The sequence below is a fragment of the Epinephelus fuscoguttatus genome, linkage group LG7 (assembly GCF_011397635.1).
Source record: "Epinephelus fuscoguttatus linkage group LG7, E.fuscoguttatus.final_Chr_v1".
Classification (NCBI taxonomy): Eukaryota; Metazoa; Chordata; class Actinopteri; order Perciformes; family Serranidae; genus Epinephelus; species Epinephelus fuscoguttatus.
In genome coordinates, this window is record NC_064758.1 from 27190459 (window position 1) to 27205566 (window position 15108).

At 44.1% G+C, this 15108-nt stretch overlaps 1 protein-coding gene across 1 annotated transcript in view; it reads left to right on the plus strand.

Moving 5' to 3' along the window:
- plcg1 (phospholipase C, gamma 1) overlaps nucleotides 1-14129 on the plus strand; it is a 35983-nt gene extending 21854 nt beyond the window's left edge. Inside the window, exons 16-33 of the mRNA XM_049580520.1 lie at nucleotides 129-230; nucleotides 535-722; nucleotides 2483-2683; nucleotides 2804-2923; nucleotides 3653-3833; nucleotides 3988-4065; nucleotides 4510-4613; nucleotides 4799-4892; nucleotides 5051-5120; nucleotides 6784-6947; nucleotides 7298-7394; nucleotides 7519-7743; nucleotides 8957-9105; nucleotides 10223-10337; nucleotides 11757-11918; nucleotides 12009-12097; nucleotides 12689-12963; nucleotides 13064-14129. Of these exons, the coding sequence (XP_049436477.1) occupies nucleotides 129-230; nucleotides 535-722; nucleotides 2483-2683; nucleotides 2804-2923; nucleotides 3653-3833; nucleotides 3988-4065; nucleotides 4510-4613; nucleotides 4799-4892; nucleotides 5051-5120; nucleotides 6784-6947; nucleotides 7298-7394; nucleotides 7519-7743; nucleotides 8957-9105; nucleotides 10223-10337; nucleotides 11757-11918; nucleotides 12009-12097; nucleotides 12689-12963; nucleotides 13064-13106 (2457 nt within the window). The 3' untranslated portion in view covers nucleotides 13107-14129. The remainder of the gene's footprint in view (nucleotides 1-128; nucleotides 231-534; nucleotides 723-2482; nucleotides 2684-2803; nucleotides 2924-3652; nucleotides 3834-3987; nucleotides 4066-4509; nucleotides 4614-4798; nucleotides 4893-5050; nucleotides 5121-6783; nucleotides 6948-7297; nucleotides 7395-7518; nucleotides 7744-8956; nucleotides 9106-10222; nucleotides 10338-11756; nucleotides 11919-12008; nucleotides 12098-12688; nucleotides 12964-13063) is intronic.
- Nucleotides 14130-15108: the final 979 nt, after the last annotated feature.

Consider the following 15108-nt stretch of genomic DNA (forward strand, 5'->3'; position numbering starts at 1 on the left):
AGCTCTTTGAGACCATTACACTCTGTGTAAGAGGGCAGCTTCTTGCCTGCTTGGGCCACTTTTCAATGCGACACATGGATCCTCTAAATATTTAATCTAACCATTCACCCTCTCTCCCCCCCCCCAAGGAGTGGTACCCTCATTTCTTTGTCCTGACCAGCAGTAAGATCTACTACTCAGAGGAGACCTCCAGTAACCAGGGCAACGATGATGAGGAGGAGCACAGAGAGGTTAGTAGGCCTGATCTGCTATTGATATAAATGAAGATGAGAATCACTTGTCCTGGTTTATGAACTTGTCCTTGTAACAGGATCTGCTCAGCACCAGATATTGCACTTAATTTACACACAATATGAGAAATACAGTATTTTCTGTAGAGGTTGTGGTTTCTAATATTCAAAAACTGTGTCTCTTTTCTTGTGCACATGAAAAGAGGGAACAATATTGGGCTGGTGCAGCTAAATGAAAGTGTACACACGCTTGTGAAATATGTGTCAGTTGACTAACAGCTCCCTCTCTTCTCTAATGGTACAGGTGTCCAACGGTATGGACCAGCACGTGACGGAGAAATGGTTCCACGGGAAGCTGGGCGCAGGGCGGGACGGTCGGCAGATAGCTGAAAGGTTACTGTCGGAGTACTGCCTGGAGACTGGAGCTCCAGATGGCTCCTTCCTGGTCCGAGAGAGCGAGACTTTTGTGGGAGACTACACGCTGTCTTTCTGGTATGGTGCACATGATTTAACAGACAGAGTATCTGCAAACTTCTAAAAGTAATGAGACTATATAGATAAAGGACAATGATTTAACTGACCTTTTGCTAAGCCCCGCCCCTTTGTGATGGTCCAACAAGCTGTCAGAGTAAGCATGGAGCACACACTGTAACTAACTGCACTCCCTGAAGACATATTATCATATTTTTGGAAAAATGAAACAGTGATTCCAGAGAGAAGCAGACAGAGGGGTCTACAGTCTGTGTTTGAAGGATATATCCAGGATGTCAAACTGACTCAGCAGCAACAACAGGTTAAAAAGACAAAGATAGTTAGAAGCTAAAGCCGAACTATAGGCTACAGATCACAGTGTAAAAGTGAACCACCACATCACTGCTGATCACCACAGAAGACAATGAATATAAAGCGGAACTTTGCTGATATTGAACCAGCTATGTGGCATCACAGTGTGTGCAGATGAACAGTGTTTGGCTTCGTCCCTCATGCCGTTGCCAGCACCTGGGAAGTCAAACAACATTCATCTGCACACACTGCGATGACACACAGCTGGTTGAATATCAGCAAAGTTTCCCTGCTTCCCTTCACTGGTTCCTGTACAGCAGGGTCGGTCTTTGTTTCACTGTTATAATCATTAAAAGCAAAAGCAGCATGTGTATACATTCAGTAGGCTATATCTTCAGTAGCTAGCTAGCTAACCCTACACTTTTCAGGGTTTGATTTTGGTTTTGGAACAGGGAAGAAACGTATATCTTTTTCCAACCTCTCCAGGTAACGAGTATCATTAATACACGACGTGCCCCAGGCACAACATTTAGCTCCAAATCCACAAAACCAGCCTGAAAATGAAGGAAATCTGAAGCGACAGCATTAGAGTCAATGGAGCACAGCTGGGTTGTTGTCAGACCCTGGTCTGAGCCGGCCTGATGCTATGTTATGAATGGCCTTGTGGGTGTGCATGGTAAAATGTATCCATAACATCCTCTGTACTCATATCACATAGCATTTTTTCGCTTTTGGAAACTTGGCTAGTTTGCAATACAAGTGAAGATAAAAGAAAGTGCTGTTTGTAGAGCACACACCATGTCTACGAGGAGGCAAAATCCAACTTGTAGTTTGTCCTTGTCTCCATCTACCTCACTGTCACGTCAAATGATGGCATTGGATGCAGGGACAAAACTGATTTTGAAGCTGCACACTCAGGTTTCTAGTTCAATGTAACATGCACTGAGGAACTTACTGCTTCAGTCGACTACAGTCACCATCAATGCTGATTGGACATCCACATTCTCTTTGACAACAGAAAAGTGTTAACAGTAACATTTCATCATGATAATTAAAATATTTGAATTGTTGTCAGTATGCAGCCTTATCTATTGCACACTGATGTGTTGGTGGAAAACTCTCCCGTGTGTTCTGTAGGCTTACCTCGTGCATATAACCATGACACACTGACAGATCAATCAGTGTCAATTTCTCCTTTATGGATTGAATGGGGTTGTTGTCACGGTCTGAAGTGTAATTATTCATTTTCTGGCTGCTAATGAAATGGCTCCAGTGAGTGGAGCTAAAGCTAATCAATCAGCATGTATGTGATTTAAACACAACGTATGGAAACAATGCTCAGAGGGCAGTATGTTGGAGGTTAACAAAGAGAGTTTGTTTTTTAGTAGGAAAGCTTATGAAATATCTTAACATAAAGGTTTTTAAGATTTTTGATTGCTCAATTTTTTTGTTTCCCATTTCTGCACCAGGCGTTCAGGGCGGGTGCAGCACTGTCGTATCCACTCGCGTCAGGAGGCAGGCAGCCCCAAGTTCTACCTGACTGACAACCTGGTGTTCGACACGCTCTTTGCCCTGATCAACCACTACCAGCAGGTGGCGCTGCGCTGCAACGAGTTTGAGATGAAGCTGACTGAGCCGGTGCCGCAGACCAATGCTCACGAGAGCAAAGAGTGAGTCTCCAGCAGCTTTTACACAGATCAGGAAGAATTTGAAATTATGGATGTGAAGTGAAACTGTGAGCTCAAGCTGTAATTATCTGCCGTCTATCTGTGTTTTGTTGTTCATCGCAGATGGTACCATGCCAACCTGTCCAGGAGCCAAGCAGAAAACATGCTGATGAGGGTACCTCGTGACGGGGCTTTCCTTGTGAGGAAGAGGGCGGAACCCAACTCGTTTGCCATTTCCTTCAGGTAACTTCTTCCTGTCCTATTCCCCTCATTAAGTGATACTTGTTTATATCCTAAGCCATTTACGTCTAACTTCCTTTTCACGTGCAAGGATGTCTGAAGGCAAAGGAAAATGGTTATGAACTGTATAAAGTTCTACATTTACAGTTAAGTTTCAGTTCAGCGTCCGACCATGAGACGATAGCTTTCAGAGATTGTTTACTGGTGTCATATTTTGACACCAGTTTAAATGTTGAACAGGTTTTACTATAATCAAAGTGTGTATTACTTTGATTAAATATAGGTAAATATACTGTACGTTGCCGTTCAGTCGATGGGTTACCATTTAAAATTTGCGTTTCAGTGGATACTGCCATTGTTGGGTGATGTCAGACTACTGCTTCTTTAAGTTGGATTGATTTGCTGCTGAGTTTACAAGTAGGAATTCCAACTGTGGATTACAGAATTAGCATAACCAATACATACCAAAACTGCTGCACATCTATCCGTGCTGGAAGAGGGATCCCTCCTCAGTTGCTCTTCCTGAGGATTAATTTTTTCCCCCGTTAAGGGTTTTTTTGGGGAGTTTTTCCTTATCCGCAGTGAGGGTCCAAAGGACAGAGAGATGTATGTTGTAAAGCCCTCTGAGGCAAATTGTTATTTGTGACATTGGGCTTTATAAATAAAATTGAATTGAATTAATATTCATGTGAAGGCAAAGTTATTGATATCTCGTCTGTGGTTTCTCCTCAGGGCCGAGGGAAAGATAAAGCACTGTCGTGTGCAGCAGGAGGGTCAGATCGTGGTGCTGGGCACCTCAGAGTTTGACAGCCTGGTAGATCTCATCAGCTATTATGAGAAGCACCCTCTGTACCGCAAAATGAAACTGCGGTATCCCATCAATGAGGACACACTGGAGAAGATAGGCACTGATGTGAGTATGGCTTTACAGACAATGGCACACTTACTAGAAATTAATGTTATGTTGTTTGTGTGGGGAAAAAAAAGTCTGTAGTTTGCATTCTGTGGTAAAAGTCCCCTGCAGCCTCACGAAAGAGCTGATTAACACACACACTGCTATCCAATAGGAGCCAGACTACGGATCGCTGTACGAGGGAAGGAATCCGGGCTTTTACGTGGAGGCCAACCAAATGCCAACATTTAAGGTGAGTGTCCAGTATTGATTCTTAGATGCATTGCGATACGTACATGAACAAGTCGGCATCGATTCACAAATGCCAATAATTATGTACATGTTTGTTTATAACATCATGTTGACGGAACAAAAGAGGCTGAACACAGCTGTGAAGTCAGCGTAGCACCCGGACAGGCTAAAGTTAACTTGTACTAATTCATCTTCATAAGTATATTTTAAATACTTAGTTACGCCATCACCCAGAGACTAATATTAATGAGAGGAGCAGCGATCAGCATGTAAACCGGCTGACCAACACATGCATCGATAATCGTTTTATTATTGAATCGTTACCCTCTGAATCATCATCGAATCGAACCGCGAGGTGCCTGGAGATTCCCACCCCTAGTGTCCAGTATGCATAAAGTGAAGACGATGAACGTGTGTGTCACAGCCTTCTGTCTTGTCTTCTCAGTGCACGGTGAAAGCCATGTACGAGTATAAAGCCCAGAGAGACGACGAGCTCTCCTTCGTTAAGAATGCCATTATCACTAACGTGGACAAACAGGAAGGAGGATGGTGAGTGACTTGTATAGCATTTATTCACAAAGTAGCTCTTAATTATCCATTTAGACAAATCATATTTGTTTAGGTAGAGAGAGTGAAGACTAATGACAGGATGAATTACACAGGATGTTGGCATCAATTTATGGCCATCGTGTGATGTATCACCTTTACCGTGTTTTTTTTTTTTCATCTCTCAGGTGGAAGGGTGACTGTGGAGGGAAGAAGCAGCTGTGGTTTCCTGCTAACTACGTAGAGGAGGTCAGTCCGTCAGCGGTGGAGCCTGATAGAACTGTGAGTATCAAACCCACCAACTAAGAGTGTATTAATGAAGTTAGTGTACCTTCACCCTCCGCAGGAAGTTTGGGTCCCATCGCTCACCTGTCAGTTTGGTTTATGGCTTCAAAACAGGTGGCATTTCTTACCTAATCCTCCTTTTCTTTGTCAAGCAGGAGATGACAGAAAACAGCCCTCTGGGAGATCTGCTGAGAGGAAGTATGGACGTGTCTTCCTGTCAGATTGGTGAGTGGCCCCTCCACTTCCTGTTCGACTCTGTGCTGCGGGGCTGCAGAGCAGGCAGCCACCTTGCTGCAGGGCAACCTCCTTTTCTGGTTGTTGCATGCACATAATCTCTCCCCTCTTTGAGTTTAATTGACACTGTCACCACTTTCTTTATCGTCATTTTTTTCCGCTATCAGCCTCTTCTATTATTAATTCTTCTCCATTTGGTTTTATTATCACTGTTGCTTTTCTTACAGCTCTGTATCTGGTATTTTATTGACATCCTCCAGCTCAGTCAATACGCACCCATTAGTGTTGGCACATGCTGTCATGCATTGTTGTGGCCTCTGCTAACCACCCTTAATACCTGAGCCTGTGGTCCTCACAGCTTTTGGCTGGCTTTTGGCTCCATCTAGTGGTTGTATGGGGAAAGCTCTTCTTGAACACTTTGTTCCAAAGCTTCCTTCACATGACCACTGGCAGAATCAGAGCAGCTGAAGCCCATTGTTTTTCTGTGAAGAAAGTGATGACGCTGAACTTTGAGACAGGGCTGCTGTTTATGTTGCACATTAGTCATCGCCGGGCTCAAAGTTCACATCATTTGAACTTAAATCCTGTTTGCATATGACCCTTTTTTAAAACCCGTCTAATCAGATAACAGCTGACTAAGATGTTTAAAACACAAGCAGGGGGGGTTCAACGTTACACATGAAAGAAAATAGGAAGCAGATTTAAAGATTCAAATAGCAGAGTAGGTTGTGTACATCCAGAAACTCACTACTCACTGCTGGAACACCCAAAAAAGCAGGCACCTTGCCACAAACACTATCAGAGGCTGACCACTCACGCACACACACACACACACACACACACACACACACACACACACACACACACACACACATTTTCTGGAACTGTATAAACTACAAACAAAACAAACAAAAAATATTTTAGGATGTGTAATCCCAATACCTGCCCTGTGATGTATCTCGGGGACTTGGCAGAAAAAATACGTACTTGAGTAAAGTTTTACTTGCAGCAAGTAAGAAAGCCGTCACCAGACGTTGGCTGATTATAAATGCTCCGTAACAGAAAACACTGGCTGGAAACTATCCAAGGCATTTTAGTTATGGAAAAGTTGACATATGTTTTGAGAGTCAAAGAGAATACGTTTAAAATGAAGTGGGAAAAAAACTGAACATTTATGTGAGACATGATACCAAAGAAATGAATGCCTAACTAGACAACCATTCATTGTTGAGTTATATTTTTATTTAGCTTGTGTGTGTTATTGTATTTTTTTTGTGCTGCTCTGTTTATACCTCTGCAAAAACTTGATAACATCTTAAGTGAGAAAAGATTAAAGTAAAAAAAAAAAAGAGAGACTGTCTCAGACTTTCCAAATAATTTCTCATAAACAACAATTTAACAGTTGTTTATAAATGAAACTGACGGCAGTGAGTGAAGTCCATACAGGTCACAGTGTACACAATGTTTTTCTATTTTACTAGATGCATGTCTTTCTTACTGTTTGACTGAAACTTGACCTCATTTTGACAGATGAAACTGAATTAAAATTATGTGACATTTTGGGTTGTGGCACAGTCTGGAAACCTGTGTTTGTGCTCCTCATTACTCATTTTCTGCCCTTTTTTTTTAACACTTCCCCTTGTTTTCCTTTCAGTTGTGCGTCCTGACGGGAAGGGTAGCAGGCCTCATGTCTTCTCCCTGGTGCCCAACACCTCCATGCGGACAGGCCCGTTGCTGGACGTTGCTGCCAACAGCCAAGAGGAACTCAAGGAATGGGTGTTCAAGATCCGTGAGGTCACAATGACCTCAGAGGCCAAGGTATATAAATGTAAATCACATGCAGGCCAGGACTCGTATCATGCTCATGCCACACTGTGGGTTCGTAGAGCCAGTCGTGACTTGTGTTTGCCCTATAATACCCACAACCTGTATTTAGGAAGCACTGACTGAGCAGTGAACACATATGGTATTTTTCAGGAATGCCATTCTGCAGACTCACCACACAGTTTCACACCTGGAAGCTGTCTTGTTTTGCTTTGTGCAACAACCTGAGCGGTAGTTGTTGAGGGGAGGAACAAGCTTCAGGCTAGTGTTAGCGTCAGCGATGTGAAGTGATGTGTGTTACTGTCGGAGCAGCTGTGTTTTAAAGTTTGTGTCCCTGTGCCCAGCTGGAGGAGGGGAAGATGATGGAGAGGAGGAAGAAGATTGCACTGGAATTATCCGACCTGGTCATCTACTGTAGGCCTGTGCCGTTTGATGAAGACAGTAAGGGTTACAGTTTATCACACACAGAAGTAGAGATTTCATACCTATGACATGCTACAAACAGGCACATGTCCAGTATCAGTACAGGTAGGTCAGGTCTGTCTTCTCTTTCTGCCTCCTGTAGAGATTGGCACAGAGCGGGCCTGTTTCAGGGACATGTCATCCTTCCCTGAAACCAAGGCAGAGAAGTACGTCAACAAGATCAAGGGGAAGAAGTTCCTGCAGTACAATCGACTGCAGCTGTCCAGGATCTACCCCAGAGGCCAGAGACTAGACTCGTCGAACTACGACCCTCTGCCCATGTGGCTCTGTGGGTCCCAGCTGGTGGCACTCAACTTCCAGACAGCAGGTATCTCCCTTCTTGTTGGAGCAGATAAAATAATATAGAATATATTTGTTTTCTACGGAAGACAAGAACGGCCATGTATTTTTTATTTTTTTTTTGTGCGCTGTTATGTCGTCATAATGACTTAATATTTAGTTATCTCGATATAACAAAGATTGTTTTCCCATGATAATTGTCAAGTCTGATGATTGCGCACTGGTTAATGTGATCGTCTTGACTTCAGCCTACAAGAGCTGCCGTGGTCCTTCCAGATGCCTCCTGCTGCTGCTGTTATCACTAGTCACACTTCTACTGTTAATATACACATAAGATTATTGTCACATACCATATATTTCCAAATAGTCGCCCGGTGGCAAATAGCCGCCATGCCATGCCATGCTTTTTAATAAAATTACCAGAGGAGTTCGCTGAAAAGCAGGTCCACATTATTATTATTATTATTATTATTATTATTGGGTCTTATAAGAGTGGGCTACAATGAGTACCGGGCCATCAAATCACAGCATCCGCGGTGAGAGGACACGGAATTGTGTGCGCTTTTACACACGCGGGTATAGGTGATCATGGATATTTGATGTGGGAAAGATGTAGCCAGATGTATTACTGTTTTAGATACGTGGCTGTCCATCCGTCCGTCCGTAGCATGAGTCATGTGTGCCACTTCACTACCGTAAAAGCGTAAACAGTCCCTCAAGGAGGGACAACCCTGTAGGCAGGGACAGAGCAGCCCTCGCAAGCTGCTCTCTCCCTGCAGGGCTGTCCCTCCTTGAGGCAATGAATGAGAAAATAATCGCCCCCGCGTTTAATCAGACCGGCATTTAATACGCAAAATGGGGTCAAACCCCCGGCGGCTATTAGGTGCCCGGCGGCTATTTGCCACCGGGCGACTATTTGGAAATACACGGTATGTGACAATAATCATAGGCTATGTGTATAATAACAGTAGAAGTGTGACTAATGATAACAGCAGCAGTAGGAGGCATCTAGCAGGACCACGGCAGCTCTTGTAGGCTGAAGTCAAGACGATCACATTAACCAGTGCGCAATCATCAGACTTGACAATTATCACGGGAAAACAATCTTTGTTATATCGAGATAACGAGATAATAAGTCATTATCACGAGATAACAGTGCACAAAAAAAAAATACATGACCATTCTCGTCTTCCGTAGTTTTCTTACTCTTCCTGACATTTTTTCCCTTCCCCAACGTGCAGACAAGCCCATGCAGATGAACCAGGCTCTGTTCATGCTGAACGGAAGGAGTGGCTACGTCCTTCAGCCGCCCATCATGAGGGACGACACCTTTGATCCCTTCGACAGACATACGCTGCGAGGCCTCGAACAAGTCACTCTAGAGATCGAGGTGCAGTAAAGAGAGGATTAGACTGTGTGTATGCATGTGTGATGCTGTAGTGCAGCGGGGAGGTGCTCCCCCTCCGTCGTCCAGCGGGCGTGGTAGAGGTGAAGCAAGGGGGCACAAAGAGATGTGAGGCAAAGATACTGCATGAGGTGAAAGGCACATGTGTATGAGGGCGTGCTAAAAACAATGGAAGGTGGTTGTTGTACTTTGGCTGGTGATTTGGCCCGTTAATCAAAAGGGTTAGCTATTTATGGCTGATATCACACAGTATCGGTTGGTTCGACCCGTCAAAAATGTCTCGTTCACACATACTTCTTCACCAAAGTTCACCAAAGTTGAATTTCATATAATGCAAAGATGCAGGTTTGCCACAGAAGCAAATGTCGTATTCGCACCTTTGCTTGCATTGAATATAAGTGGGTATGAGTCAAATTTTGTGCATGTGTGACCGTGCCCTGATGACGTTGCATCCCTAGGCCCCTAATGTACTTCCTTGTAACTGAGCCAAGCCTTCTTTGAGGACTGTGTTATCGTTCTTCCAAATTAGCTGTACTTTTCTGACACACTAATCGGCATGGAAGCTATGCAGTGTACTGCTGTGGATGGCACGTTAGTTCAGATCTGAAATTCACAGTAACACAATCAAACAAACCAATTGAGGCTGCAGCTTCCTCGTTCTGCCAGGTAAAATGACTGTTTGTGGAAGGAATCGGGTGACTTTGAAGAGTGATATAATGGCTTCAGTGGGCGTTTCCATTTGAAAAGCCTGTGAAAGAATGCAAATGAACCTGTCCTTTAAAAATCAGAAAAGACTCTTCCTCATAACTCCAGAAACAAGTGTTCTTTAGGATCAAAGTAATCCAGGAACTGCTAATAGCGTCTTCAGCATGCTGTAATTGATGCCAATTTGTCGAGATGTAACAAATCTAAGGAAACAGCTGAGTATATGACTCTGTAACAGCGTAGTTGTGGCGTGCAGCTGTCTCAGATTTGTCTGAGGGTTGAGGCCCACAGTGTAAGACTTCGACAACCACACAGTGTACGTGTCTGTATTCATGTGCTTGAACCAGTGATAAGATCTAAAAGTAGTAACCTGTTTTCCTCTTCCTCCCCTCTGAAGGTTTTGGGCGCCCGGCACCTGCCCAAGCACGGGCGTGGCATAGTTTGTCCTTTGATCGAGATTGAGGTGTGCGGGGCAGAATATGACAGTGCCAAGCAAAAAACTGACTCAGAAGGTGAGCGTTGCTCTAATTTTAATCATGGGTGTGTCCTCCAGCAAAGTGACACTCTGCCAGAACTGAATGAGTAGCTGCCGTTGGATACTGCATACATAACCCTCATGTAATTTCCTGCCTGGTCCTAGAAAAACAGGAAGTTGTACAAACAACAAAGCCATGCGTGGGAATACAAAGAGAAAATGCTGGAGGAAGCTCTGACACAGCTCTCATCAGGGTTTAGCCCAAGAGGAAACACAACTATGATGTACTTGCACTTATACTCTCTTAAAATTATAATATTGCTGTATTCAATAGTAAGTAATGTGTGATGGTGATTGTATCGACATTGGCAGCATTTCTTCAACTATAGAGTCTCTTTCTTTGTGTCTTAACTGCATGCCAAGTAGATCATTGAGCTTTCAGTGAAGAAAATTTAGCCTGTTAAGCAGAAGTTGAGGCATTCTCACCATTATCCACAATGTGATGAGGGTGTGCTGCTATGGACAGCTGATTCTGAGCCTTTTACAGTGATATGTTTAGAGTTTTTTTTTTTTTAGGTTTAAGTTTTGAAATAATGAGTGTGAGTTTTTCTCTGCTGTTTTACTTACGGTTATCTCTCCTGCATTGTGGTTTTTCCAACATTAAGACAAGGCAAAATCAGCTATATTGAGCTGTATGGACCCCAGTTTGATCCTTTGTTTTACATCAGCTGCTGTTTTCACTGAGGCTTTCATGCACAGCAACGCGATGAGTGCAGCTGTCATCAATTCGCCAACTCTCCGTCTCTCCTCCAGTCTAAGCCCTGCCTGCTGCGAGACATCACAAACCATAACCAACAGCAAAATGCAATATGACAGTTTTTTCACTGCCCTGCTTCGAGGAGAGACGGACAGTGGTGCAGAACCCACAACAACCACACACACTACAACATGACAAGTGCAACGAAAGCCCCGCAGGCAAAAACGACATTTAGAAAAATGTATTATGTGCAGACAATGAAAATAAATACTCAACAAAATACAAATATTTAGGTAACGGACACAGGCTGCAAAAAACACTGGAGAATACGCTCTTAAAGGGAGAGAAATTACCCCAAGACAGGTAACAGGCCAAAGAGATTAAAGAGAGGGTTTGTTATTTATACTTTATTTTGTTTAAAAAAAATGGCATGGTCTGAGTGCTTTACAGAGCTATTGTCAAGTGTGTAAATTGGGTTAATTGTAGTGTGTGCTGGCTAGCTGAATTATCTAGGACAATAGAAGTACTGGATCGGGACTCTATCGGCAAAATTAAATGACCCGGATTGGGATCTGTGGCAAAAAAAACTTGGTCAGCACATCCCTAGTAGTTTTCACACTGCTGGTACTGGTTACAAGACCAGTAGTGCACATACATATCATACGTTTCTCATCTCCGTCTTCTTCTTGTCCTCTCCAGCTGACAACGGTCTGAACCCCACGTGGCCCCGAAAGCCATTCCAGTTCACGGTCTGCAACTCTGCCTTCGCCTTCCTGCGCTTTGTGGTGTACGAGATCGACATGTTCAATGACCAAAACTTCCTGGCTCAGGCCACATTCCCCATTCACAGCCTCAAGACAGGTACACGCAGCATGAATGTGACTCTCTGACATGACCTAAAATCCCGCAGCAAATCAGCGCTGTGATAAGATTCTCTTGTTGTGACACCAGGTTACCGGTCAGTACCTCTGAAGAACAGCTTCAATGAGGATCTGGAGTTGGCTTCTCTGTTAGTCCACATGGACATCATCAGGGGCAGGGTGAGCTGCTGTTTTTTACTCTGCCTTTTTTAAGCCCCGCACTGTGGCGTCGGTGAAAATGTAAACCCAAGCTTGTGGATTACAACTGTTGTGGTCCTCCCTTATATCCCTGACATGTAGAAATGTAATTAAATCAGGTTATGTTGTTAATGTTAACTGGATAACTAGCATCCCGAATCCGTCCCGTCAGACTTGTGGTTTCCCTTTTGGAATGACACAGACAGACTACCGCCACAGGCACAGAACATATGTGCTTGTTGGCCGCTGGCTGTAGTCTTTACAGTGTGTTCAAGTGCAACATTTTGGCAGGGACACAGGCGACGCAACAGTCTTTGTCTGTGGACAGAGCCAGACTAGCTGTTTCCCTCTGTTTCCAGTCTTAATGCTAAGCTAAGCTAACCAGCTTTACGGAATTGATCTTCCCATCTAACTCTGCAAAATAGCGAAGCATATTTTCTGAAAATGCTAAACTAATCCTTTAAAATGAGGCCGTATGTTAGAGTTTATCTATGAGAGCATGAACACTTAGAACAATAGAGGCCCGTGGAGCTGACGCTTTGGTACGTTTCTCTGCCCTCATCATTCTCTCAGGATGAAAACGGAGAGGTCCTGAGCCCGTTCCTTCCAGTCGGGGCAACCTCAGTGTCAGCATCTGCCCAAGCAGGGCGGGAACGTTTGGGGGAACTGGGCTCGGTGTCGTCGACATCCTCCAACATGTCTCCTGTGCCCCAGTCGCCAGCCCAGGCCATGGCCTACAGGGGGAGGGAGGGCTCCTTCGAGTCCCGCTACCAGTCCCCTCTGGAGGAATTCAGGGTGTCCCAGGAGGCACTGTTGGACCACATGGACCCACAGAACAGACAGACAAGGTAAATGTGCGGCATCTTGGTTTTTTTTTTCATGCCTGTGCGGTGAGTTTAGTAGCAGTAGAAGATTCCAGACATCCTCCTGTCTTTGTCTTTACCTCAGGATGTTGCGGAGGACCAGAGTGGGCGGAGAGAACCGTGTCTAAGTCCAAGCCAATCAGGACGCATTTCTGTTGCACCCCCCCACCCCCACCCCTCCCGCCCCCCCCTCCTTCGTACCCAGTCGCCTCTCCCCGTACTGATGATGTCACTGACTGCTGTGAACACTGTTTCCATGGAAACGCCCACCACCGCTTTGGCCTACATTTCAGGCAGCTCTCCCTCCCTCCATTCTCCAACGCCCCCCACCCCCCCAACCCTCCACTCTCTCTCTCTGCCTCTCTCCCTCTCTGTCCCCTCCCGCCCAGCCGCCCAGCCTCTTCACCACTCGCCTGACGAGAAGGAGGGACTCGGACACAAGAGGAGAGGGAGGGCCACTGAGAGGAAGCTGACCGCCGCGGACAGGAAGAAGAAACGGGACATTCACAGGAGGACAAGGCTGAAAAAGTTCCAGCTCTGGACTGGCTGTTTTGCGGGGCGGGTTGTCCTCTCTTGTGTTTAAGGTGTGCACAACAGCTGCTTAATGTGGAGGCTGAGAGGAGGGAAAGAGAGAGAGTTATAAAAAGGTATCAGTTTGAAACTGTTTCCCGGTTAAGTTTCTTCGCACTTCTCTATTAGGCGTATATGAATATATGTATTTATTCCTGCTGTGCTGTTGGCCGGAGAACAGCAGCTGACCTGCTCTCAAAGAGCTCCTGTCTCCATGTTTTTAATTATTATTATTATTTAAACCTTTAAACATTCATAATGTGACTTTTCTTTTTTTTTTTGCTTCTTTTTTTTTTTTAAATGTATATGTGTAAAACACGAGGGCTCTCTACGGCTATTTTAATGTCTCTCTCTTCTTCTGCTTTGTGGAGGAAATTAAGCGCCTCCAGTCAAACGCCCCGAGTCTGGAGGAATATTTCATTCTTTTTATTCTGATTATTATTATTATTTTTTTGAAGGCATCAGGAAGAAGTCATAGCCCGTTTGTGTCGGAAGCAGCGAGAGAGCTGCCAACATCATATGTTACGTCTGCAGACACACACACACACACACACACACACACACACACACACACACACACAGAGGCTTCTTTTTATTATTTCTAACTTACATTCCAAATAACTGCACATCATTCCATTTTCCTGCATCGCAGGCGCCTTTACAAGCCAGTCTAACACATTCAACACTTCTGTCTCCCTCGATCGTCTTACTCCACATCCATCATGTCTGTAGAAGGTCTAACACCACACTGTGTGATAACGCAGGACCAGGGATACATGTCGACCCCAGATGAGGTTGTAGCCTCGAGTGTGAGTGATAACTGTGTTCAGTTTTATCCCCTTTCTTGCTTGTTTTACCTACGAACATGTTGACGGGCCGTTTCCACAGCAACACAGCTCTGTCAAATAAGGGATAGTTCATACGGCTGCAAGGTCACAGCTAAAAATTCTAATACTCATTACTGTGCTGGATAATTTGATCAGTTTTGGGATTAACAAAGTGGTTTGAGGAGCACGATACTGTTCTCACATTTGAAAACATTTTCATTTACAGTGTATGTATTAGGCGTGGCAATCACCAGGCTCTGAAATTGCAATTTTAAATGTTTCGCGATATGCTGAGTATCGTGATAACATATTTTGCAATATATTTTAATAGCAAAGAATGTCCCCAACTTTTGTCAACGTCTCTTTCATCAAATAAGACAGTTTTCAGTCTGTTCATCTCAATTTAGTCATTTTTATTGCAGCAAAATTTATTTAGTTGACTCAAAAAGCAATTGATTTAATTCTTCTAGTAGGCTATCAAAAGTTTAATTTGTATTTGCACCATCAATAATTAATATAGGAGAAGAAAGTAACAGTATTGCCACACAAAATCCTGCGACACTATGCTGTATTGATTCCCCCACCCCCGCCTATAGTAATGGGAATTAAGCTTGTAATACAATTATGCGATTAACTTTGCAGCCTTGTGTTTCCATGATTTTTTTTACTGACATTTCAAGTCTTACTAGAACTTCTGGCCCCGTAATTCTGTGTTATTAATCGAGGTTAACTG